The 22,675-nt window shown below is 53.1% G+C and overlaps 8 protein-coding genes across 8 annotated transcripts; 5 read left to right on the top strand and 3 right to left on the bottom strand.

Annotated features, from left to right (window-relative positions):
• Positions 1–411: 411 nt before the first annotated feature.
• J4E84_006896 (uncharacterized protein) lies at positions 412–3,651 on the top strand (the record flags this gene model as incomplete). Its single annotated transcript, XM_049389483.1, has 1 exon — positions 412–3,651. The coding sequence occupies one exon, from the start codon at positions 412–414 to the stop codon at positions 3,649–3,651; it is 3,240 nt and encodes a 1,079-aa protein (XP_049242676.1).
• A 364-nt stretch (positions 3,652–4,015) lies between these two features.
• Positions 4,016–5,587, bottom strand: J4E84_006895 (uncharacterized protein; the record flags this gene model as incomplete). Its single annotated transcript, XM_049389482.1, has 1 exon — positions 4,016–5,587. The coding sequence occupies one exon, from the start codon at positions 5,585–5,587 to the stop codon at positions 4,016–4,018; it is 1,572 nt and encodes a 523-aa protein (XP_049242675.1).
• A 3,295-nt stretch (positions 5,588–8,882) lies between these two features.
• On the top strand, positions 8,883–9,752 carry J4E84_006894 (uncharacterized protein; the record flags this gene model as incomplete). Its single annotated transcript, XM_049389481.1, has 1 exon — positions 8,883–9,752. The coding sequence occupies one exon, from the start codon at positions 8,883–8,885 to the stop codon at positions 9,750–9,752; it is 870 nt and encodes a 289-aa protein (XP_049242674.1).
• A 444-nt stretch (positions 9,753–10,196) lies between these two features.
• J4E84_006893 (uncharacterized protein) lies at positions 10,197–11,890 on the top strand (the record flags this gene model as incomplete). The annotated part of the gene is made up of 2 exons (XM_049389480.1): positions 10,197–10,367; positions 10,553–11,890. 2 exons carry the CDS (start codon positions 10,197–10,199, stop codon positions 11,888–11,890), a joined length of 1,509 nt encoding a protein of 502 aa, XP_049242673.1.
• A 212-nt stretch (positions 11,891–12,102) lies between these two features.
• On the bottom strand, positions 12,103–12,525 carry J4E84_006892 (uncharacterized protein; the record flags this gene model as incomplete). The annotated part of the gene is made up of 2 exons (XM_049389479.1): positions 12,103–12,361; positions 12,461–12,525. The coding sequence occupies 2 exons, from the start codon at positions 12,523–12,525 to the stop codon at positions 12,103–12,105; spliced, it is 324 nt and encodes a 107-aa protein (XP_049242672.1).
• Positions 12,526–15,059: 2,534 nt separating this feature from the next.
• Positions 15,060–15,747, bottom strand: J4E84_006891 (uncharacterized protein; the record flags this gene model as incomplete). Its single annotated transcript, XM_049389478.1, has 2 exons — positions 15,060–15,425; positions 15,478–15,747. 2 exons carry the CDS (start codon positions 15,745–15,747, stop codon positions 15,060–15,062), a joined length of 636 nt encoding a protein of 211 aa, XP_049242671.1.
• A 1,176-nt stretch (positions 15,748–16,923) lies between these two features.
• On the top strand, positions 16,924–18,327 carry J4E84_006890 (uncharacterized protein; the record flags this gene model as incomplete). The annotated part of the gene is made up of 2 exons (XM_049389477.1): positions 16,924–17,572; positions 17,624–18,327. The coding sequence occupies 2 exons, from the start codon at positions 16,924–16,926 to the stop codon at positions 18,325–18,327; spliced, it is 1,353 nt and encodes a 450-aa protein (XP_049242670.1).
• A 3,231-nt stretch (positions 18,328–21,558) lies between these two features.
• On the top strand, positions 21,559–22,508 carry J4E84_006889 (uncharacterized protein; the record flags this gene model as incomplete). The annotated part of the gene is made up of 2 exons (XM_049389476.1): positions 21,559–22,273; positions 22,327–22,508. 2 exons carry the CDS (start codon positions 21,559–21,561, stop codon positions 22,506–22,508), a joined length of 897 nt encoding a protein of 298 aa, XP_049242669.1.
• Between the last annotated feature and the right edge of the window lie 167 nt (positions 22,509–22,675).

Genomic DNA, 22,675 nt, shown 5'->3' with positions numbered 1-22,675 from the left:
TACCGTCCTTGCCCCGCGCTAATGGTGGCGGGGATGGGCGCGAGGGGCCATTTAGCGGCCGTCGAGAACCTCCAAAACACTACCAATCCTGCCTGTTGGAGCTCTCGACGCTCTGCGCAACCCATCCGGGACGCGTTCCTCCAATGCTTATCCCTGCATGGCCCGAAGATGCGGCGACTTGACTCAATCTACTGAACGCCCTCTTGGCCTTACCCTGCTTGCACCATGTGATCAAATATCAGCTGTCGTCCAAAAAGTAGAACACCAACACCCTAACCATTGCCTTCCGCTCGCTTTCGTATTGAGGAAGCCCTTGTCTAGCAATCTCCCGCTCACTAGCATTGATGCCAAGACTTGTCGCTTCCGCGTTCAACCCTAGCCGTTCGCGTTCCTGACACGATGAACTCCAACATGGCGTCTTTGATGGACCTTGTGTCCCAAAACCAACCCAAATTCCAAACACACCAAGCCCTTGTTCTCGTTGGACTCCAGAACGACTTTGTGACATCAGAAGGACGACTTCCCGTTGACACCCAGACGGGCTTTCTGGAGCGCATCCAGACTTTGATTCCGAAATTCAGGGAGCTCAGCGGCAATGTCATTTGGGTCCAGACGCTGTACGAAGCCGATCGCATCGCGACTGGCACCGACACGGGTGCGGGAGACACGCTTGTCGTAGAAGGGCTGCTCGACGGCGAGGAAAACAATAATGAAGCTGAGGAAGAGTTAGCCAAGGAAGCAGCGTCGCTGCCAGCGCCCTCCAGATCCTCAAAACACAAGGAACGCGCGCTAGCCCTGCTGAAACGCGTGTCAGCACGACGAAAGACGCTGCCAAAGGAAGTCGCAAAAGCCAAAGCTGAAGAAGACGAGGAGCTCTTCCTGTTGAAGAGCGAGAAGAGAACGCCAGCATGCGTGCCCGATACGCGTGGCGCCGAGTTTGCAGATGCCATCGCGAAGCAGATCGAGCTACCTGCAGACGTTGTGATACAAACGACCAATTACTCCGCCTTCCAGGGCACCGACATGCTCATAACACTGCGCGCAAGACTCATTACCGAACTCTTCATCTGCGGATGCATCACCAATGTTTCTGTGCTTGCTACTGTCATCGATGCAGCGCGGCATGGTGTTAAGATTCATGTTATAGAAGACTGCTTGGGCTTCCGCAAGGAAAGTCGACACGAATTGGCGCTGAAGCGCATGGAAGATTTCTTCAGCACGTATTTGGTCAACAGTGAAGAGATACTCAAGGAGGATACGACGATAATTGCGACAAAGACAACAGCGCCTGCGGATGGCGCGAAGAGCGAGCAGACTATGGAGGAGCGTATGGCTAAATTGTCTCTCGCAAGGGACATCATAGAGAAGAGGGCTGCACAGGGTGCTGCAGGTGCCGCGGAAGATAAGGCAGAAGGGGACAAGCCGGAACTTGTCAAGTCCAAGGTTCGAATGAGGAAGAATAGGAAGAGCAAGAAGAAAGCGAAGGACAGAGAAGCATCAAAGGAAGATGGTGAAGAGGCGAATGGCGAGCCGAGCACGACGGCGAACCAGGTTACGAAAGATCCATCTCCGCCAATCACTACGGCACCGACAGTCATACCACAGTATGCATCGGCTGAGCCTCAACGAATGTCCAAGATTGCAAAAGCTGGGAGTGTTGCAGATTTGCGGCAGAAGGATAGCAAGCAGCATATGCTGAAGAATGCTAGCTCGGTACCTGCACTGTCCGCGAAGGCTGGTGATGAGAAGGAGAAAAACAGGTTGACTGAACTCTCGGATCGCGTGCGCATGTCACTCACTAGGGCACCAAAGTCTGAGTCGGGGTCTGAGTCAAAGAGAGGGTCCATCAGTTCTGCAAAGCCTACACCAACCACCCCGAAGCAAGACGACAGGGAAATCAAGCTACCGACTGTAGAAGCTGCACGGCCAGAACAACCTCCTGTGAGCGTGACAGAATCTGATTCGCCTCCAACAACCTCGACACCCGCAAAAGCCGCCACGATGGGCAAGCCGCCCAAGTTGCAGTCACTCGCAACATTCCCCGTCCTAGGGCCTGGCGATCACATTGCAGAAGGCGACTCACGCATTATCCACGATTTCTTCCCCGCCGACTACTTCCACCCGTCCGAACCAGCAAAACCACTCAAAGACACCATCTTCACCCAACTCTACAACGAAGTCCGATGGCAAAAGATGCTCCACCAACAAGGCGAAGTACCCCGTCTAGTATGCTGCCAGGGCGCCTTCGGCGACGACGGCTCCATGCCCGTATACCGGCACCCATCCGACCAAACCCTGCCCCTGCTGCGCTTCTCCCCCAAAGTCCACGTCATAAGGAAGCGCGCGGAGAAGCTCGTCGGCCACCCATTAAACCACGTGCTTATCCAACTCTACCGCTCCGGCAACGACTTCATCTCCGAGCACTCGGACAAGACGCTCGACATCGCAAAAGGCTCCTCCATCGTCAACGTAAGCTTCGGTCCGCAACGCACCATGCGGCTCCGCACCAAGAAAGCCGAATCACAAGCAAAACCAGAAGAAGAAGAAGACCCCTCACCCGCGTCCTCACCACGCTCAACCCAGCGCGTCCACCTCCCCCATAACTCCATGTTCACCCTCGGCCTCGCCTCAAACGCAAAATGGCTCCACGGCATCCAGCCCGACAAGCGCCTGCCCGCCGAACGCAGCGAAACGGAAAACGCATATGGAGGCATACGCATCAGTCTGACGTTCCGCCACATAGCCACGTACCTCGATTGCCGCAGCACCATCATCTGGGGCCAAGGCGCGACGTCGAAAACGCAACGCGACGCCGCTGATATCGTTGCGAATGACGAGGCGGAGACGAAACGCCTCATCACTGCGTTCAGCCGCGAGAACCACAACGTCGAGTTTGAGTGGGAGAAGTGGGATGGTGAGGGGTTTGATGTTTTGCACCTCCATGAGCCGCCGGGTGACGATACACCGCTGCTTTTCCTGTCGAATGACAGTGTGCAAAATGATCAGGTGCTTATCTGTCTAGCGGAAGCGAAAGTGCCTTACACGGTTGTTGAAGCACCAAACCTTGACCCGTCGTTTGAACAAAACCGCCAAATCACCTTCCGGGATGTCGACGTCCAGCATTCGGAGATTCACACGCCGATGGGTATATTACTGTACCTAGACCGATATCACCCCCTCGATAAAAGCCATTCTGCGAATTTGGCGAGCGCGAATGCGTTTCCGGTTATACTATTAGCATCAGAGATTTTGCGGGTTTGGCGGAATCAGCAGAACGCAAGGAGAAGTGGAGGAACCGAGGGGAGTGGAGAAATACGGGGGGATACTACTCCTACTTCTACTCCTACTACTCCTACTCCTACTACCACCACCACCAACTTCGCCTTACAGAACCTCCTAGCGCGTCTAGAAGAAACTGTAGAGAGGAACGGAGGACCGTTTGTAGCGGGGAGTAGGTTTAGTATTGCGGATGCGTTTGTTTGGCCGGTTGTACATGGGTTGGTTGGGGAGTGGGAGGGCTGGGAGGAGGCACGATTTGCCAAGTTGGATGAGTGGTATCGCGGGTGTTGGAAGAGGAAGGCGTGTGTTAAGAAGGTGGCGGAGAGGTTGGCTGTGTCGGGGAAGGGGAAGGTTGTCGCAGAGGGGGTGTAGGGGATGGGATGAGTTGAATATGTAGTACGATTGCATGGTAGGTGTTGGAGATGAGTATTTATATTCCTATTAACTACTTCGGTTGGGGTTGTACACCACTCCTTCAGCTACCAAAACCATCCTTCTTGCTCAAATCCAAGCCATCAAGATAGTTAACTCGTCGGAAAAAGGTCATGCAAGTCTATGTCAAGGGAAGCGAGAAGATCGCGCAACGGGAAGCCATCCGATACAGCTATACTACCACTAACCCCCCAATAGTTCGCGTTTCGTACAACTTCCTCATCACCTACCACCTCGTGCCGAACATCGTCACACAGCATGTGCCCACGCCTCATCACACACCACCGCCGCACACCTCTTCCACTCACACAGCTGTTCGTCTGCCAGCTGCAGGTGCCGCCATCACAGCACCCTTCCTCACCCTCTCCTTCTGATGCGCCTCCCTTCGCAACTGCTCAATCTTGGCATGTAGCTCTGGTACGCCAACATCTTCCACATGTTTGCCGTGAACCTTACGGTTCGCGTTCTTACCGTGGCTTGCACTGTTGTTTACAGCGTGATCATTGGTGGCGTGCTTAGAAGCTGCAAGACCGGAATGCTTAGTCGGAGTCGGGGTCGTGGAAGTTGTGGCGGCGCGTCTGCTATCGCCGCGAGGAGCGGGTTTGCGTCGCTGTTGGGCTGGTCGATGGGGTTTGGGGTATGGCTTGGTGGGAGCGGGGGTGTCATCTTCGGTATCAGAGGCCCATGAGAGCTGGGAGTGGCGCCGGGTGATCGAGTCCTCGTTTTGCTTCTTGGTGACGACGGGTTTGTGTGGCGTCTTGTTCTCGATCGGTGACAAGTTACTACACCCGATGCTGGGAGTTGATGGTGGCGAGGCAGAAGGGCGACTGGACGGGATCTGCATCTCACTGAACCCAGAACTGGCTTCCGAAGCGCGAGATGACTCGGGGCTGGGTGGAGGAGCAGGATTATCGTCGAGATCGATGAGGAGGTCTGATACCTGGCTAGCACGACGGATTGGTTCCTGAACTGGCAATGGCGGAGGGGTCAGTCGTCCAGATGTAGTCTGCCCAGGAGACTCGTTCCTCTTGAAGATACCACGCGGCTGCTGCACCTCATCCCCCAGCAGATCACGCTCTTCACTCCTCCTCGTCCGAAACGTCGAAGGGTCAGGAAACACTCTCGCTTCCTCTATCACCCCACCCTGATCTGCATCCTCGTTCGCCGCTAGCCTTCGCTGCATCCAAGTAGGCGGCCTGGGCCCGATAGCAGACTTCTCTCTCCACCACTTCGGTATGCCTCGAACGAAGCCCAGTTCACGCAGCTTCTCGATACAGGGCATCTCGTGCTTGAACTTGCATCCGATGGCTGTCCAGTCGCATTCGCCGGTCTTGATCCAGTGTGTGCAGTATTCTTTCTTGGATGGGTCAGGCTCGATGCCAGAGGGGTGGGGCACGCGGTAGCCGAGGCGCTGTGCATCTTTTTGGTAGATGGAGGCGAAGGTGTCGGTGAGTAAGGATGGGCGTGAGATAGTAGCGGTAGGGGTTGGACGAGGTGGCTCTGCCGTATTTACGATCGCTGGGAGGGTATGAGAAAGTCGAGGGGTACGAGTATCGCTCACGGGCAATGTTTGCGGCTCTGCACGTACATGATGGTCTGGTGCCAGGTATCGTGACTGCGTCGTCGTAATGGAGCGAGGCGAGAAGCTGCTGGATGTGGGCGCTTGGATCAGGAGAGCCGAAGGGATCTCGTTTGTCTCTGAGCAAAGCTTCCAAGCTCCATCTGAGATCTGGCGATGGGTCAACTGGCGTGGGATTCCTTGTAGTTGGAACGGCAGCTGGTCTACTGGTACCAGCGGGACCATCACACTGCCGCGAAGAAGATAGTAGCGAAGACCTTCAGGAAGGGCGCAAGTGCTATAAGCTTGGGTGGCCATATCGACAATGTCCAAACAGCAAGAAAATGTCTGGATACAGAATGCGGTGATAGACTCCCTTGGTGCAGTGATTATACAAAGAGAGATGATTGAGATACGGCTTGGAAGGAAATACGAGGTGCTGAGATCCGAACGGCTGTGTTCCATTATATTCACGGGTGTGCGACTGTGCTCAAGACAGCAATTCGATGTCTCTACCCGACGCAAGCAGTTTGCCGGCATCTGCAACCTTGCTTACCTGTCCGGCAAGCCATTGCTACGAATCAGGATGTCTAGCAATGACCGGGAGGATGAACGGATTGCATTTGAGTTGAGGATTGTCTGCGGATCAAGCAGGGAGGAGACATGAGCCCCCCAGTTAGGATGTGAGTAACGCGTCCTGGAAGTTTGTGATACCGTGATCTGTCGCAACCCGTGCTGCGTATACGCGACAAGCTCCGCCAGAGCGTTGGCAAGCTGTGAGGAGAGAGGGTGAACAATCGCAGTGTCAATGATAGGGGTCTGTCCTCTTGGCTTGAACAGCACGCAATCGGCCCTAAGACATGGCGTAACGGCTGGCGGAATGGGGAACTGCGATGTCCACGCTTGCGATGCCGAACCACTCGCTCTTCGCTCCTCAAAACGTCGAAGTCGCGTTGCCAATGTGAAGATCACGATGACAATGACGAGTAGATTACAAAATTGAAAGGCCTTGAAGATGGCGTACCGACACTGCCATGTGGCCAGGCCAGGTTAACCCTTTCGCTCAACGGGTATCCCTGTGCCGATCTACCGCGGCACGGCAATCGCCGTCCTGCCCAGACGCGCCTAACCACGACTCCAAAACATTAGACTGCTTCAACCCGCGTTGGGCCATCACGGCTTTCGGATTCGGATCTGTGGCTTGGCCGTGGCAGCGTATGCCGTGTATCATGTTTTTCCCAGCCTGGAAGCCGCCGCTAGGAGTCTCCCTCCGCATCTCAACGGTTGGCCCTGCGGTCGGTACCGATGATGTCTGCACAAAGTCAATCTGCAGATCTACCACGTAGTCTTCCGGCAGTTCACGTCTCGACCGAACATGTCAAAAGTTACTTGCATGATATTAACCGTGTGGCTTGTCCTGAGGAGATGCCTCCGTGTTGGGGTTGGCAGCTGAGGTATGCAGCCTAAGAGGCCGCCATCGAAGTTACCGCTCTTTCGCAACGAATAGACCGTCCGGCACATCGTTCATGACTCGGTTAAGAACGCGATCTTCAATAGTGGGTCGTTGGCTTCCACTGGTCTTGCGCGGCAGGGCTTCTGGCCCAGTTTCGGAGACTACGCGCCTGGGCACGACTACCAACGGTCCCTATGCTCCAGGGTCTGCTAATATTGGAGCCTTCCTCGGCATCTTGTTGTTTGTCGATGAAAGTTTTCCATCGCGTAGGATACGGCCAGCAATTATTCGGATGAACGACTGTAGGTAGCTATGAGAGATCGCATCGGTTTAACGGAAAATCAACGAAGCTTCAATCGCCGGAAAGCATCTCCGACATGAGCAAAGACGACCGCAGTCCCGAAGTGTTCGCCGTGGCTGCACTGTTCTTTGTGCTCACATGGACGACTGTTCTCCTACGGATCTACGTACGCGCAGTACTGATGAAGACATGGGGAAAAGATGACTCGTACATGGTTGCGGCACTAGTAAGTTGTCACGTCTCGTGTTCAATCGGAGATTATGCTGATCAAGCTTGTAGTTGACGTTCACCGTGTATCTCCCATGTCAGATCATTGCCGCGATGCACGGAACTGGTCGCCATCGATGGGAGTTGAGCGATAGCGATGCGAAGACAGCACTCTTGGTCAGTTTAACACTCTCATCACATCATCTGACATCTGACTCGATACAGTTCTGGTACCTGTGCGAGCTGTTCTACGTGATAGCGAACTGTCTGCTCAAGTTTGCCATCGGCTACTTCTACCTGCGGGTCGCGATTGAGCGCTGGCATATTTGGGCCATCAGAATACTCATGCTAGGCACTGTTCTATGCGGTCTTGTCTACTTCTTTCTAGTCTTGCTTCAATGCATTCCCAGTAAGCATCAATCAAGCGCTCGTTGTCAAATTCGCTAACAGATCCAGTTTCGGACTTTTGGAACGTGCATCCCGCCTCAGACAGATGCATACACAACGGGCCAACTTTGGGGATTACTTATGCCCTCGCCGCCATCAACGCAATGGCTGATTGGGCATTCGGGTTGCTTCCTTTCTTCATTGTATGGGGCTTGGAGATGAGGACCAAGACAAAGCTACTTGTTGCGGGTATCCTTGCATTCGCAGCAATTGGAAGCACCGGTACAGCCATCCGTATGGCGTACATTCACACACTCGTTCAAGGCCCCGACTTCTTATATGCTACCACTGACGTCGCCTTGTGGAGCACTATTGAACCTGGAATCGGCATTACCGCAGGAAGCATCGCGACACTTCGTCCGCTCGTCCGCCACTGTCTATGGAAGATGGGTCTAGCCGACGCACCTCGTGAAGAACGCGGCCGCGACTACTATCCTTCAGAACAAGGTGGTCGTCTACGAAAAAATCGTCGCGGATATCGCCGTAGCCTGAGCCCTTCCGATCTAGTCCCTACAATTCCTGGTACCATGACCACCATACAAATTCATGGACCTCACGACATAGATTTGGAAGAGAACCTGTCCCCGCCGAAAATTGTCGTCACAGACGATGATGTCCCGGAAACTCCAGAGGGTCAGATTATACACACTGTCACGGTTCAGCAACAATATGAAGGCCCTGCAAAGCTTCCTGAGGCGCCTCCGAGACTTCAACTGCGCGATAGCTTGAGACATAGTTTCACTCGCGGGAGTATTCTGAGCCCTGTATTCCGAGTGCCCGAGTGAACTCTCGCAATGAGTACCGTATGCCTCACCGCCATCTCAATTATCTCAGTTGAGCAAACGGGCTACATTCTCAATTCAAGAGGTCAAAGATACCCGGCGAGGCGCAGGGTCATGAAAGCTATGTGTCATCGACTCACCATGTTGCGGCGCTCTGACGGACACGCGTTCCAACGTCACTAAATCAGTCGTCAGAAGGATCAAAGCGTGGGAGCATTTTGGAGCGTGGCGTCACCTGCGTGAAACACATTCACCAACGCTGGCTGTCATTCACGTCACCCACAACCCTATCTCCACCCGCCACTCCTGGGCTCTCAGTCTCACTCACGGTACCATCAGAGTCTCAACATTGCCTGTCCAGCTGTAGTCCAGTACTTTGCTAGCAGCAGCGTATCCAAACCAGGTAGCCATACTGTAATCAGTATGGCTGAGACTCCCGCACCACCAATGGACTCCCCCGGCCGGTCTCGCAACCACATTCCAGCAACCAATGGCGAGCTACCCGCCTTACCACCCAACAAAGAAATCCTTACCTCTGCCATCCGCATGACAAACATCACCCGCTTCATCCACCTCCTCTCCCACGCCAAAGCCCTAATCACCCACCACGGCCCCTACACCACCCTCCCCGCCACATCAGTCTTCACCCGCTCTCTCAAGCCACGCAGACCCGCTTATCCCTCCTCCCCATCCCTCAAATCCCTCGCCCTCTCCCTAGCCGCAGCCCAAGACAGCACCTACAGCGCGCAGCCTCCCAGCCGCACAAAATCCGACCTCGACTTCTTCACCCTCCTCTGGGACAGTTCCATCGTCGTCCTCGAAGAGATCCTATCAATAGGCGATCTACCACAAGAGTCCTTCGGCTGGGGCATCTTCGGTCTGGCAGCGGGGTATATGCATCCTCCCTCCCCTCCCCATGATCTGAGTCAGCAGAACATTTTCATGCGGAACAAAGCAAGGTTGCACGCTGCGCTTTGCATGATGCCGAGTTTGGAGGGGCCAACCGGAAATGGGTATAGGATGAGTGGGCGGACGACGACGGAGGCGTTGACGAGGGCGAGGAGGGATATACATGTTCTAGGCCATATTCTGTTGGATGAGTTTAGGAAAGGGGGGTGGAAGAGGGTGAGGTGGGGGAATGCGGTTGCGGTTGCGGAGAGGTGGGTTGGCGCGTTTGGGTTGGGGGGTAGCGTGTTTGAAGAGTTTGGGAGGGTGGTGGGGGTTGGGGAGGATGGAGAGAGGGGAGAGGGGAAGAAGGGGAATGGGAAACGGGTTACTTTTGAGTTGACTTGATGGCTTGAATGAGGAGAAGACGGATGATTTTGATATATCCGAAGTAGTCTATGAGAATAGGATGTACTCATCTACAATCTCTATCATACAGACACCGCGATTATTACTGGAATAGTGCAATTTGAATCGTCCTTTCACTGCTAGTCGGTCCCTCAACGTGGTCAGACCTTGGAAGGCACCGAAAATCCTCCAGGCACCGGATCTTCGCCCGTGCAGTGGTCTCAAAGCGCATTGACGCGCCCCTTCCACGCCTCCTACCTCTACATAATGCCCGTCACACTTCTAGAATCACTCAACGCTTGTTGCACCTTGTTTGAGACCGCTCAACCACAATCTTGGAGCAAACAAACCGCGTGCAGAGCCACTATGACAGAGCACGCGCTCTCCTCAACTACCGACACCTGCGCCCATCGCAAGTTGAAAATGAATGCTACCGCAGTGAAGATGCCAGCTCCCGTAGTTCAAGACGCTATGTTCTTCATACTGCTGAATCGTGACGTACGCATGAGCATCTACGACTTCCTTTATGGATGGCTTCCTCCATTACGATACAAGAATCCCCGGACGCTTGGAATTGGGCCTGGTATGTTGCTGGCTTGTAAGCAGGCAAATTTGGTATGTTATTGTCGTCACCGTAGAGGTTTGAACACAGCCTACCCTCTATGATTCTACATGACTTTGGAGTTATGCCAAATTTAGCTCTCATGCTAGTATAGATGGCGATGTATCTGTTCGGACTTTCCCTCGAATGAGGTGCCATCAAAGCACTGTATGCGGTGAGCTAGGCTGACATGTCGCAGGAGCTTTCGGAAGCAGCGGCTCGCCATCTGAAGAAGCATCTCGATAGATTCTCCCAGAGGTTCGAGAAAGAGCATGGGCATGCGATCAAGTTGTTCGGCAGCATACCGCTTCATCAGGGCTGGGAGGCGGTGCGAACCATCACACTCACACTGGATATCGACTATTTCACTGAGGCTCTCGCAGAGATTGCGATGATACCCGAAGCTGAGAAGGATAACTGGCGTCGTGAAGAAGTTTTGGAGAAGCTCGAGCTGCACGTCGATACAGAGAGGAACGGCAAGATCCCACAGTGGCGCGCACTCCTGCTTCATCCATTCGACAAAGTCACACTACTAATTACCGACGCATCCCGGGACAAAGACAGTGATAAGACCGTTCAGCTTGAAAAGTACAGCCACGTTGTCGACATATTGCGAGACAGCCTCACAGACATGGGCGACCAAATCGCCTACGACTGGCTCATGTTTCAAGACGCGCTAGACTGGGATGCCATATGTGAACAAGAAGACGAATATCTACCAGCCCCTGAGCGCGAATGGTACAAGACCGCAGAGCTTTTCCGCTTCGCGCGCGTGCAGTACAAGCGGCTTAGCGATGGGGACTGGAGAGAGGAAGTCGAGCAAGCAGGTCTGCTGGGAAACAAGACCCGCCGCCGTATCCAGACCAAACAAATAAACTTCGCTTGGAATTTCCTTCCTAGGACCACGCCCGCGCCTACGAAACTTGTCGGTAAGATGCACACGTACACGGCTGAACATGCGGAGGAAATGCGTAAGACAGATCAGCTCCGCGAGCTCAAGTACGAAAATCAGTGGCCGCACAAGTACGAAGTGGCTGCTGCGGAAGGGCTGATCGGTGAGATGGGTATCCGCCATCCCAAGCGCTGGTTTTTGGCGAGTGAGGAGTATTGCGAATATTTTCAACTGATGGAGCAGTTGAAAGAGGCAGAGGTTGTGGAGAGCAAGGGGATCGGAATGTCGTTATGGAAGGCGAAATCAAAGGCTAAGAAAGTGGGGGCAGAGGAAGGAGTTGAGGGAACTGCTGAGGTAGAGGCTGAGGAGGAGATTGATGAATATCTACAGGAGGAGGTTAAAGAAGACGTTGTGGACTATATTGAGGAAGAGATGGAGGAAGAAGAAGATGATGATGATGACGAAGACGACGATGAAGATGATGACGAAAACGATGATGAAGGTACAGACGAAGATAGCGAGGGCGAGGATGACGAAGGAGATGAAGATCAAGTTGATATTGAGGACGAGTCTGGGCCTGGCTTTCAGCCTGTGGTTTACGATCGGAGACAAACTAGGATTCCCGATTTCTGGAAGAAGGTATAGCGTACAAGGGCCTGAGGATACGATGGTGGTGGTGGAACGCTTGCTACAGTCTTCAAAGGTTTCCACAAAACAGAGTCCGCATGATTGGCCAGCAGGCTGTATACCAGATAAACAGGTTTTCCAATTGAACGAGTGTGCATCTAACAACCTCCCCTCCTTAAATCTCTATTCCCCCTTCTTCCCCCTAGTTCGAAAGTATCTCTTCACCCACTCTAGCTGCGGTAGTTAACAGTGACATGGCACTTATCGCAGTTACCAGTTCCATAGCTTCCATGCGACTTTCCGCAGTGAGCCAAGATATACTCAGCCTTGTCCTTGATAACTTGACCCCTCACTGCCTGCTGACCAGAGCCGTTGGTGGCGTACTTGATGAAGCAGCTGCCCTGCGAGAACTCCTGCTGGTCGTTGTAGTAGGCGTTCACGTCGATTCTGGCGATGCCGACGTAGCATTCGCTTAGGTTGGGGGAGCGGCTGGAGCCGTCGCAGCTAGGGAGAGTGTTGGTATGGGTGAGGAAGATGGGGGGAGGAGGGGTTGATGTGAGGGGGAGTAGGGAATGGAAAGTGGCTTACTTGTCGGAGTAGGCGAGAGCAGTGCTGCTGAGAGCGAAAAGGGCGAGTGCGATTTTGGCGAACATGGTTGCGGAGTGGTTTTGAGTGTTTGTGTTGGTAATGGATGGAAAGTCGATGTGCTTGATGCCTCTAAATCGCTGTGCGGACGCAGTATTTATAGACAAAATGTGTGCGTCCAGAAAGATACGCACACGCCGCACCCTAGCTGACTATACCACTCTGTCCTTACTATTTTGGAAGTCAGGATACCGGTCAAGGTGCGTCGATGCTGATGTGCATGATGGCCTGAGGCATGCGTGTTTGGGATGAGGCCCCCCATACCTATGCTCGATGCACACGCTTCGGCTACAACTCCGATCTGGAGATCATGTTCCTAAAATGTCGATTAAGAGCCCCTAGGATCTAATTCCTCTCTTGGTGTGAAAAGGAACCAGCTTGTGAACCCTCACAAATCACGGGACTTCGCAGCGGACCTCGGGACGTTTTGATAGAAGCAGTCTGCCTTGCGAACCTGAACCGATATGCAGTAAATTCAGCTCTGCGTCTTGGAGTGCACGTGAGATTCCGTAGCACATTGCCAACGAGAGATGCAATCGGAACCTCCTCCGCTATTAGACGAAAGCGTAGAGACGTGTCGAGAGATCCGCCCACTTCGGGTAATCCGGGAAGCGCCGATCAGGAACGAACGCCTGATCCGGTCGATCGCATCACCTAGCAGCACGAAGGCGCATTAGTTCTGGTATCCTGGAGTTACAGTATGGTAATATGATGCAAGTAAGCAGGAAGCACATCGCCTCTCGTTGGCCAAGCTGGTAGTGGAAGGTGGTGAAGGTTTGCGGGCCGTAGTGTACATGCAGTACAGCCTTACGGACGTACGGCCCCGGCATTAGCTTGATGTATGTGTGCATTAGTATCCGTCCAAAACACGATAAGCTTCCGAAGGGTCCAAAAGCTTGTGGCGCTGATGGGCCAAGCAGGCTGACGGGGAAAAGTTGCTTTTACAGCAAGTTCATCGAAGAAGAGCATGGGACCGACTCGGACTGCGGCCCCGTTACCATCTATGCTGCTCATTGAAGCTTTGCGTCACATTGACGGTCGTACCGGTATCCAGACAGAGCCATCATAAGCCTTTCAAACAAGCTACGGAGAAGCATTGCCCAGGAACGGCTAAACGAGTAAACGAGGGGCGCGAGGTGATGTACACCAAGGCTATCGTGTAAAAGGCGGGGAACCAGGCGCTAAGCCATCTGAGTGGATCGTGAGGCACGCTTTAGTACTGAATAGTTAGGTGTTTGTGACGAAGAGGCCGCAATGGGCTGTCATCCCGTAACTAGCTGACAGGCTGCGGCAGCGCGGCGCCATACTGGCGTTGTAGACTATAAACCATTTCTAGAATGAGCTAGCATAAACGCAAAGTATGTGGGCATACCGTACGATTAGTGATGGAGAAGCCGCCCGTACCGAAGCCCCGATGCGCTCGTACCTAGCCATGAGACATGCCTTCCTCCGTGTGATCTCAATTGGATTGGAAGTCCACCGGTATCTCGTTTCATTCGCCTCTTCGTGCAGATCGGGCTACACGGTACGCCTATCCTTTCTCTCGGGTACCAGACAGTACACATTCCAAGCCAGAAACGGACAGACGTAGTCATGGTGACATCGACTTCGGAGGAGCGCCGCATATACAGTAGAAAGCCTTGTCCAGAAACGGCCGCATAAGACTGCGATCGTCCAGCCCAGTTGCAAAAATTAGCAACGCATTCGTCCTAATGCAATGCAGTGAGGCAAAATACAGCTGTACGACGTAAGCAGCCCGTACGTGCAGTGCCCCCGTTGGCCAAACCCACCGCCGTGAATGGTGAAGATTCCGGAGCCGCATCACAGGCTTACATTTGGAACCCTGGGCAAAAAGAGCAAAAACATACAACAGCGGGGATTCGCTAGTGGTCACCCACCTAACTACTAATCCGCCGGTATCTTGCTTAAGTACCGCTGAGCGAACGGGAAGCGCTGAGTTCAAGATCCTATGGTCGTATGTGCAAGATCGTGGTGTTGAAACGATCTTGATCTCGGTGCATGGTCGTTAGTAAGAAGGAAACCACAGCCTTGTTCGGGTCAGCTCGATACATGATACAGGAGCGCCACTCAGCCTGATGCGGCTCTTGAAGTTGCTTCTGCATGGGGCGGACCCATTATGCCTTGCCACACCGACATTGTAGGAGTGTTACTATAAGACATTTGGACAAGCCTTGACCAGATGCGGCTGCATGAGGGCATGAGGCTGCCAATGCCAAGTACGTCTTTTCTCTAGCGCCCACCAGAGCACTTTAATGTGTAGGTACAAGCCGGTTGTAAGACACCAAATGCGTTGGATCGATCTAGCGGGACGCCTAAGCATATAAAGTTGGGTATTCGTGGTCCACAGGAGGTAATTGGTTACCAGGTGGCGGCGGCGCGGCACGACACGATATTGTAGCCTGGGTCAGACGGAGGATGGCGTCCCGCCTCGTACGATTCGTGAGGGGTTGGTTTCATGGGTATCTCATCTAATTCGTCTCTTCATGATGCTAGGACCATACTGATCACCTAGACTATCTTCTCAGCCTTCCAGCGCCTTTGTCCGCCCATTCCTCTTTCTCCAACTCTGCACACCTCTGTCAATCTCATCTCTTGTCACACCGTCTTTTATAAGCTGCATAGTCACTCCCAGCACCTCCACATTCTTATTCCTACTCTCATCGTCGAAGAAAAGCATCTCCTCGTACTCGATCCCACTGTCTCTATGTATCCTCTGGAAATGCGTCGTCTTGCTGCCGGGGTATATTTGCATGTGATCGAAGTAGTCTATCGCGCGTGAGGACGATCCGTTTGCGCTGGGTATCTTGAGGAGCTTGAGCATTTCGCGGCCGAGATCGGGGGCGCACGTGCGCGAGGCAGCGGCGATGAGGATGTTCTTGTGTTTGAGCTGTCGTTACGTCAGCTTCGTCATGGAGTCGATGGATTTCGAGTCATCTCACTGCTTCTAGTACGCCGCCAACATCGTTGTAGAAGCCGAAGCCCTCGCCATATTTGTCCTTGACCTTCAAGCCGCCTTCGACAGGCTTCAGTGGCGGCGTGACGTGCGTGTCAACCCAGAAGGGCCATAGCGTGTAGTCGAGATCGAATACGACAATCTTAGGAAGTGGCAGTCCGTCTGTAAACGTCGACGGCCATTGGACCTTTTCTGGGAGTGTTGTAGTGGTGGTCGTATCGGTGGATGCCGACGAGGTCGCGCTGCGGCGGGGCATCGTGGCCTTCGGTATGGGGAAGGGCGCTTTGAGGAAGAAGGCCAAGACAGCTGCAGATACGACAGCAGTTAGGAAGCGTGGAAAGGCCAGAATGGAGGTGCACAGGGTGACTGTGAAAGCTGTTGCACGTGGCGCGCGTGGCAGAAAAAAAGGCGATGACGTAGACGCGTAGGACTGCCCGATTGGGCGAAGGCACGTGAGGACTCCACGTGAGGACCCCGTGGCACCCGTGGACGCAACAACGTTAAACACACCTCACTACGAAATACCACGATCGATCGTTCACTCGAAAAAGCAAATTCCCTCAAAGATGGCATCGGCGAGTTCGCTTGTACTACCACAGTCCCCGCTGTACCAATTGGCCGTCGTGAAAATTGGAGCGTTGACCTGTATCACATACATGGATATCAGCACCCGTTGGCATTACTGCCATCATGAACATGTTCACGATTCCTGAGAGCAGTTCCCGACGTACCCATACATAGCACATGCACAACATGAGGAAGATGATGGTCTCGACCACTAGCGCAAGCATCCGTGAACTGCCGATGAACTCATCGCCTGGCCTGACCAGGACCATCCTGAACCTTGTCCGGCGCACCTGCAACCTTAATCCAGCTCTAGCTATTTTGATACTATTGCCAAGTGTATCAGGTCTCTTCGGGGCTAAGCGCGCGATGCGCTCGACAACAAGAGGTACCTCGGTACCCGGAACCAGCGCGTTACGGACGCTCAGCACCCTTATCGCGCAAGTCCAGAACTAGATATGCAGCGCGATGGATGCAAAACACCGAAACATGCAACTGTGCGATGACGATTGGGATGATGGCCGTCTTGCATGTGTTAAAATGGGTTGCGCTGCACACCTTCCGTTCTAGTCGTCCAGCCACTGCCAGCCCCGCAAATAACGGGCAGCGGAAGGATTCCCGCCTGACTTCTGCCTGCGTCAACCTCTACACAGCTTTCTCGAGCAATGTCGCCGTGATCCGACCACCAACGGGCTTCAATGGCGGCGACCTGTGCTCGTCGTACAATTCTTCACCGCGACCAGGAACAGCACCAGCTCGTCACCACCCCACGACCCGCAATTGCGCAGCCTCCGCGTCTGCGAATCAAGGCGCGCCCCATTGAAATCCAACGCAACAACGGGTGACACCACGCCAATCAATCGCCACAATGGCCGACTTCCATGAGACAAGATCGCCCCTGACAAACGAAAATGTCCAAGCATGGGCGCGTGCGAATTTTGCCGCGCCCTTTCGCGCCCTGCCACGCGCCGCAAGACTGCATTGGATCCAGTTCGACGAGAGCTTCACCATCAGCAGAGCCATCTGGCGAGGGCTCGGCCGCTCCACCCACAAGCAATTGCTTGTCATCGGCGGATATGCGCCAGGCCCCGCCGGCGACGACGATGAACCCATAGATCGGGTCACCGCGCACGTCCACGAAGATGAGGCCGAGGTCAGCTTTTATCGCATTACCGAGTTGGAGGACGGCGCACACGAGTTGCAAGCTGTGAATAGTACCAGTACTGTTGCTTTCCATGCGCCTTTTTGTGATGTTGGAGACGATACGGGCGGCTCCAAAGCCATCCATCGTGTGTCGGCCCTCATTCTCTACTATTTCTTGGCTGCTGGCCACGTGAAGGAGTTATGTCGGACAAGATCAGATCCTACCATGTTTACCAGGAATTTCCGAGACGCGTGTTTGTGGGTGCAGAACGAGGGGGAAAGGCCATTACTGCCGCCGTCTAGGAAATCGGAACCCAGTACGCCCATTGAAAAGGATTCGATCGCTGTTCGGCCAAAGCGATCATCTACCGTCTGTATGTCAATTTTGATTGTCATTTGGTCGATAATGTACTGACTAGAGGCAGCGTCATTATCAAGGTCCATACCGGAAGACATCCAGGTCCAGCCGCCATCCATCAAACGCGCAGCAACAGATAACTTGAGCGTCAAGATCAAACGCGAACGCGATGAAGACTACCCCAGCATTGCATCGGCTATTCGTCCCAAGAAACACCGTCGCACCGTCAGCGAGCAAATCGTGCCACCCTCAAATCTCAAAGACTCAACCTCAGTCCCGTCACCGTTATCCATCCTCAGCCCACGCAGTCCAGCACCAGAGCGCGTAAACCGTGCATTAACAGATCGAATCCAACACCTCAAAGACGAAAACGCCGGTCTCAAAGCCTCAAACACCAGCCTAGAGACCGAAAAAACCGACCTGCAAAAGCGTATGGAAAAAGAATCCCACGCCTACCGCGGCCTGCAAATCGAATCCGATGCGCTGAAGAAAGAATCCGAGAATATGAGAAAAGAGATGATGGCCATGAAAGAGCGGCTAGAATCCGTCGAAACATCAGGCGAAAAGCTGCGGGTGGAAGTAGACCGGTTAACAGCTGTGGAAGAAGCAAGCAAGGAATTACGCAAAGAACTAAGAAACGAAGTTGAAAAACTGAGAGGGCGGGTCGAGAGGAGCGAGAAAGAGGCTGAGAATGCAAAAGAAGAACTGCTGGCTGTGAGGAGAGGGTTGACGAAAGAGCTGGGCGAGGCGGTCAAGAAGTGGGGTGCGTAAGCGACGGGACGTGTTGGGGAAATGCGCTGGCTGTTGATTACTTTTTGTTCTTGGTCAGATGATTTTGGCGGACGGCTTGTGGAGGGATGTTGTACATGATGTGCAAGGATGGGGTTTAGGGCATTTTCTTTGTTTTGATGAAGAAGCGGCATCTTCGGCGTATTGTTCGGCGTCTCTATTTCTCCTTCGATAGGGTTGAGGGCAGCTCGCAATTTCAATGGGATAGCACAGCAGCGGTGTTTTCCGGGCTTGCATTGGAATGGTCTCATTTTTGATGGCTTTGTTGATGCTGACATTGAGATATCGGGAGAGAGCTGAACCCTGGTGATGTCCCATTAACAGCTTCATGTCTCGGGTTGACTAGGATCAAAAAGCTTGCTTGCAATGATCGATACTATCGTTTATTTCTGCTGCTACAACAGAAGCACAATAGTACATGAACACAATTTCTATGGACGTAATGCATTATCGCAACCCACCTAAGGAAGATACTGGCAGCCACTTCACGGAGTACAATTGAAAAAAGCCAAAAAGGATACATTGCCTCAAATTTCGAGAACTTGTGTTGCTGTTGTTGCAATGTAGACTTCAGCGCACCTGTTTACTTGTTCCCTGGCATGAGATCGGTGGGAGACTCATACGACACAGATAGCTGTGAAATGATGAACATCAGACCTCGAACTTGGAATGACGCGCTCACCCAGTACGACGTTATGATCGTTTGCCCTAAGCTGCAAGGTATTGGCATCCCATTGAGAACCAATGTTGGGTTAGGCAAGTCCTGGGACTGTCTCGAAAGCATTATTCCAATGCTGAGCAATGTCGGGTCGAATTTCGAACGCAACATACGGGTAGAGCGGCGCGCACTTTGATGCGTCGACCCCACGGCTCTTCAATAGCAGGGCAATATGTTGGTAGGGATGGGGATTACAATTTGTACCGACCGAAGGATGCAGGTGCAGGTGGGGCGTCCCTGCCGCATATGTCAGCACCACCCACTTTGACCTCGGGACTACCTAGGTACCTTGAGCTTGTCACGACCAAGCTTTTATTTTGCGCCACCTGAATACACTCTGCCTTCAATTTGTCCCAAACCAGCTGTCTCGTGAGTGTCACAAACCCTCGTCTTCGCCTGCAGACCAGCACCGGATGGCGAAGCAGGTACCTGCGGGTGTGCTCTGGTGCCGCCAGTGCAATAAGCCGTTCACCAAGCGTCAGTGTTCTTGCCATGTTGCTCGAAGTTTGCGACAATGATCGTTAAACTGACCGGTCTCGAAGAATCATCATTGAAACGTCATGGATATTACTGTCGGTCTAACACGAGAGCCTCTGTCCCGAGACGGCGATCGTGCGCGGCTTGCGCAAAGGCAAAGACGGCGTGCGATAACGCACTACCAGGATGTTCGCGCTGCATCCAAAGGGGCCTCATGTGTCACTATCCCTCCAGATCTACAAGGCAAAAGCGTGATGCTGTGCGACGTGCTACCTCCGACGACCTGGATGATCTCCTTGACAGTCAAGCAAACTCGATTGTTCCACCTGTAGCTGAACAAGCTCAGGGTCTTTCGGCTACTACGTCGGCCAGCAATGACCTCGTGTTCGAAGATCTCCAGTGGAGCCTCGACGATATGACGGCCTTTGAAGATTACATGATACCTACGCCTCAGTCGGCTTTCCCTTCAGTCACATCATATTCACCAGGCTCAGCCAGCCCGACGACTATTGCGCCTCCTTCATTGTTGCTGAACTTAGCAGACCCAACCTCCGACGAACAGAATGAACTCATTCGTCACCGGGAGCGGCAACATCAAACCCAAAGACAACAATTGTTGAGCTTTGCCATCTCACCTGGCCCCAGTTTGAACATCCGGTCAATGATACAACGGCCAAAGATGCACCGCGGAGCGGAAAGAGCGGCCAGTCTCGTATTCTACACGCTGAAGTCTTACCCTCTGATGCTGCAGCAAAATGCCCTGCCACCTTTCATACACCCAAGCTATGTGTCGTTCACGGATGAAGGGAAAACAACAGAACCGCTTGAGAATTGCATCGCGTTGATGCACATGATGGCTAACGGGGTCAAGGGAAGCCGGAAGCTCTTCTGGCGGAACGTGAGAATCGAGTGTGAACGCATCTGTGACCAGAACCAGACTCTGAGTAGATGGGAGCTACTGGGTGCTATGCAAGCTCTTTCGATCTATATTTTGATCCGTCTTGATGAAGGCGAGACTGAGCATAATAATCTGGATTATCTTTTGGAGAGGGCAGTCATTGTGAGTCTTATGTGTCCACACGTTTAGGAAACACATCTAACGACATTCGTTCTAGCTCGTCGCAATACAACTTTCTCGCGACGATTTTGATTGTCATACGGATGACAAAGCATGTCGCAGCAAGTCAAACAACAGCTGGCAAGACTGGGTTTACAAAGAATCCAGGCGGAGGTACATTGATCATTCCGACGGCCGTTCCAGACTCTCTCACTAACATTTTTGATAGACTGGCAGTAATATATCGCATCTTAAACAAGCTCGTCTTCTTCGACCCAGCAGCCATGTGCGACATGCCTTCTGAGTTCGTGATCGCGCCTCTGCCCGCTAAACGGCAATTCTGGGAAGCACGGGATGCAGAGGAGTGGCAAAGGCAACGGCAGAACGAGCTGCGAGAAGAGGCATCCTTTGCGCTGGCTGTCGATGGTGAGATTGTAAAGTTGGACCAGCGTCGACTGTCCTGCCGAGATGCGTGGTTGCCATATATTCCATCAAATGACGAGATAACATCTCAGATTCATACGAGTAGAGCTAGTCGTAGCGCGGCCTGCTGGGCCGAATGGTGTTCTGGTATGGACAGCATGGGCGGGTTGATCATGCTCACGGCCTCTATGGCTTAGCGACATGGCTTGATGGATTGTACCGAGTTATACCAACATTGAGATATCAATGAGTATTTGTGTATAAGTATGCGTGACATAGCAACCGGCAAAAGCGCCACCCCATCCGAACAGAATCAGTGCGGTCGGATTTCACTAGTGTCGGGCGGAACAATTTGTACGTCGGGATTCGTGAACTCCGCCGTGTCTCTTTCCCCAACCAAGGTACAGGAACGTTATAAGAATGATGGGTCGTCCTCTCCTAAGAATACCCAAGACATTCGTACCTTTCCAAGTGGTATCAGTCGCAAGTCACGCAGCAAGCCATCCTTTCTCCTCCACCAAAGCCCATCCACATCATCATGGTATCCTCCACTCCTCCATTCCCATCTCCAGTCAAGCGCTGGCACAACAGCGCCCAACCCGCCGGCGACCCCAGCCTCCCAGCCCTCTCTCAGAAAGGCAAATCCATTCTCGTGACCGGAGGCGGCAACACCGGCATCGGAGGGGAGACAGCGCGTTTCTTCGCCCGCGCAGGTGCCGCACGTATCGGTCTCCTAGGACGCCGCGAGGGTCCGCTGCTCGAGAACAAAGCGCTTATCGAGAAAGAGTGTCCTGGCACAAAGGTCTTTATCCAAAGCACGGATGTTACCGACGAGGCATCTGTCAATTCGGCTTTTGACAATTTCGCGAGAGAGGGCAAGATTGACACTCTTATTCACGCCGCTGCGGTCATTGGTCCGACTGAGAACTTCGCTGAGGTTGACGCGCGTGAGTTTCTCAAAGGTGTTACTGGGAATATTGAGGGTTCTTTGTGGGTCGCTAAAGCTTTCATACGCCATGCTGCACCTGATGCGCATGTTGTCGCTATCAACTCTTGGGGTGCGCATTTGAGTCTGAACGATGCTTACGCCTCCTACTGCGTTGCGAAGATGGCGGTTTACCGCTTGTGGGACATGGTCCTCCTTGCGAAACCTAATCTCAGCGTCTTCCATACCCAGCCTGGCGTTGTGTTGACGGAGATGAACCGTAGAGTCGGTGGGGCGGATAGCTTCAAGCATGTCAAGACTGATGATGGTGAGTGTACGACCCTACTGCATACTGCGATGAGACTAATCGATTTGATGTAGTCACTCTTCCTGCGAGCTTCAATCTCTGGCTCTCGACCCCAGAGGCTCGCTTCCTCAAGGGCAAGTTCTTGTGGTGTAACTGGGATATCGACGATCTCAAGTCTCGTGCCGAGGAGATTGAGTCGGGGAGGTTGCTCAATATCGATCTTAATGGTTGGCCGTTTGGGGCGACTGCGGACTAGATGATGATAGCGAAGGCAGAAAGTGGTGATCTCTGAAACAAAATCGCCTTACTTCTGAAATAGAATGATAAATCTACAAGTAGTGGATGCTTCAGGCAACAAACACAAAGTGATTGGGCGACGTGGCGATGACGTCACGTCAGCAACTGATTAGCGTGATGCCAAGC

Source organism: Alternaria hordeiaustralica (genome assembly GCF_023758085.1).
Source record: "Alternaria hordeiaustralica strain BMP 2776 chromosome Unknown scaffold_14, whole genome shotgun sequence".
Taxonomy (NCBI): Eukaryota; Fungi; Ascomycota; class Dothideomycetes; order Pleosporales; family Pleosporaceae; genus Alternaria; species Alternaria hordeiaustralica.
The sequence above is the reverse complement of the archived record's forward strand: the minus strand, read 5'-3'. Positions and strand labels throughout refer to the sequence as shown.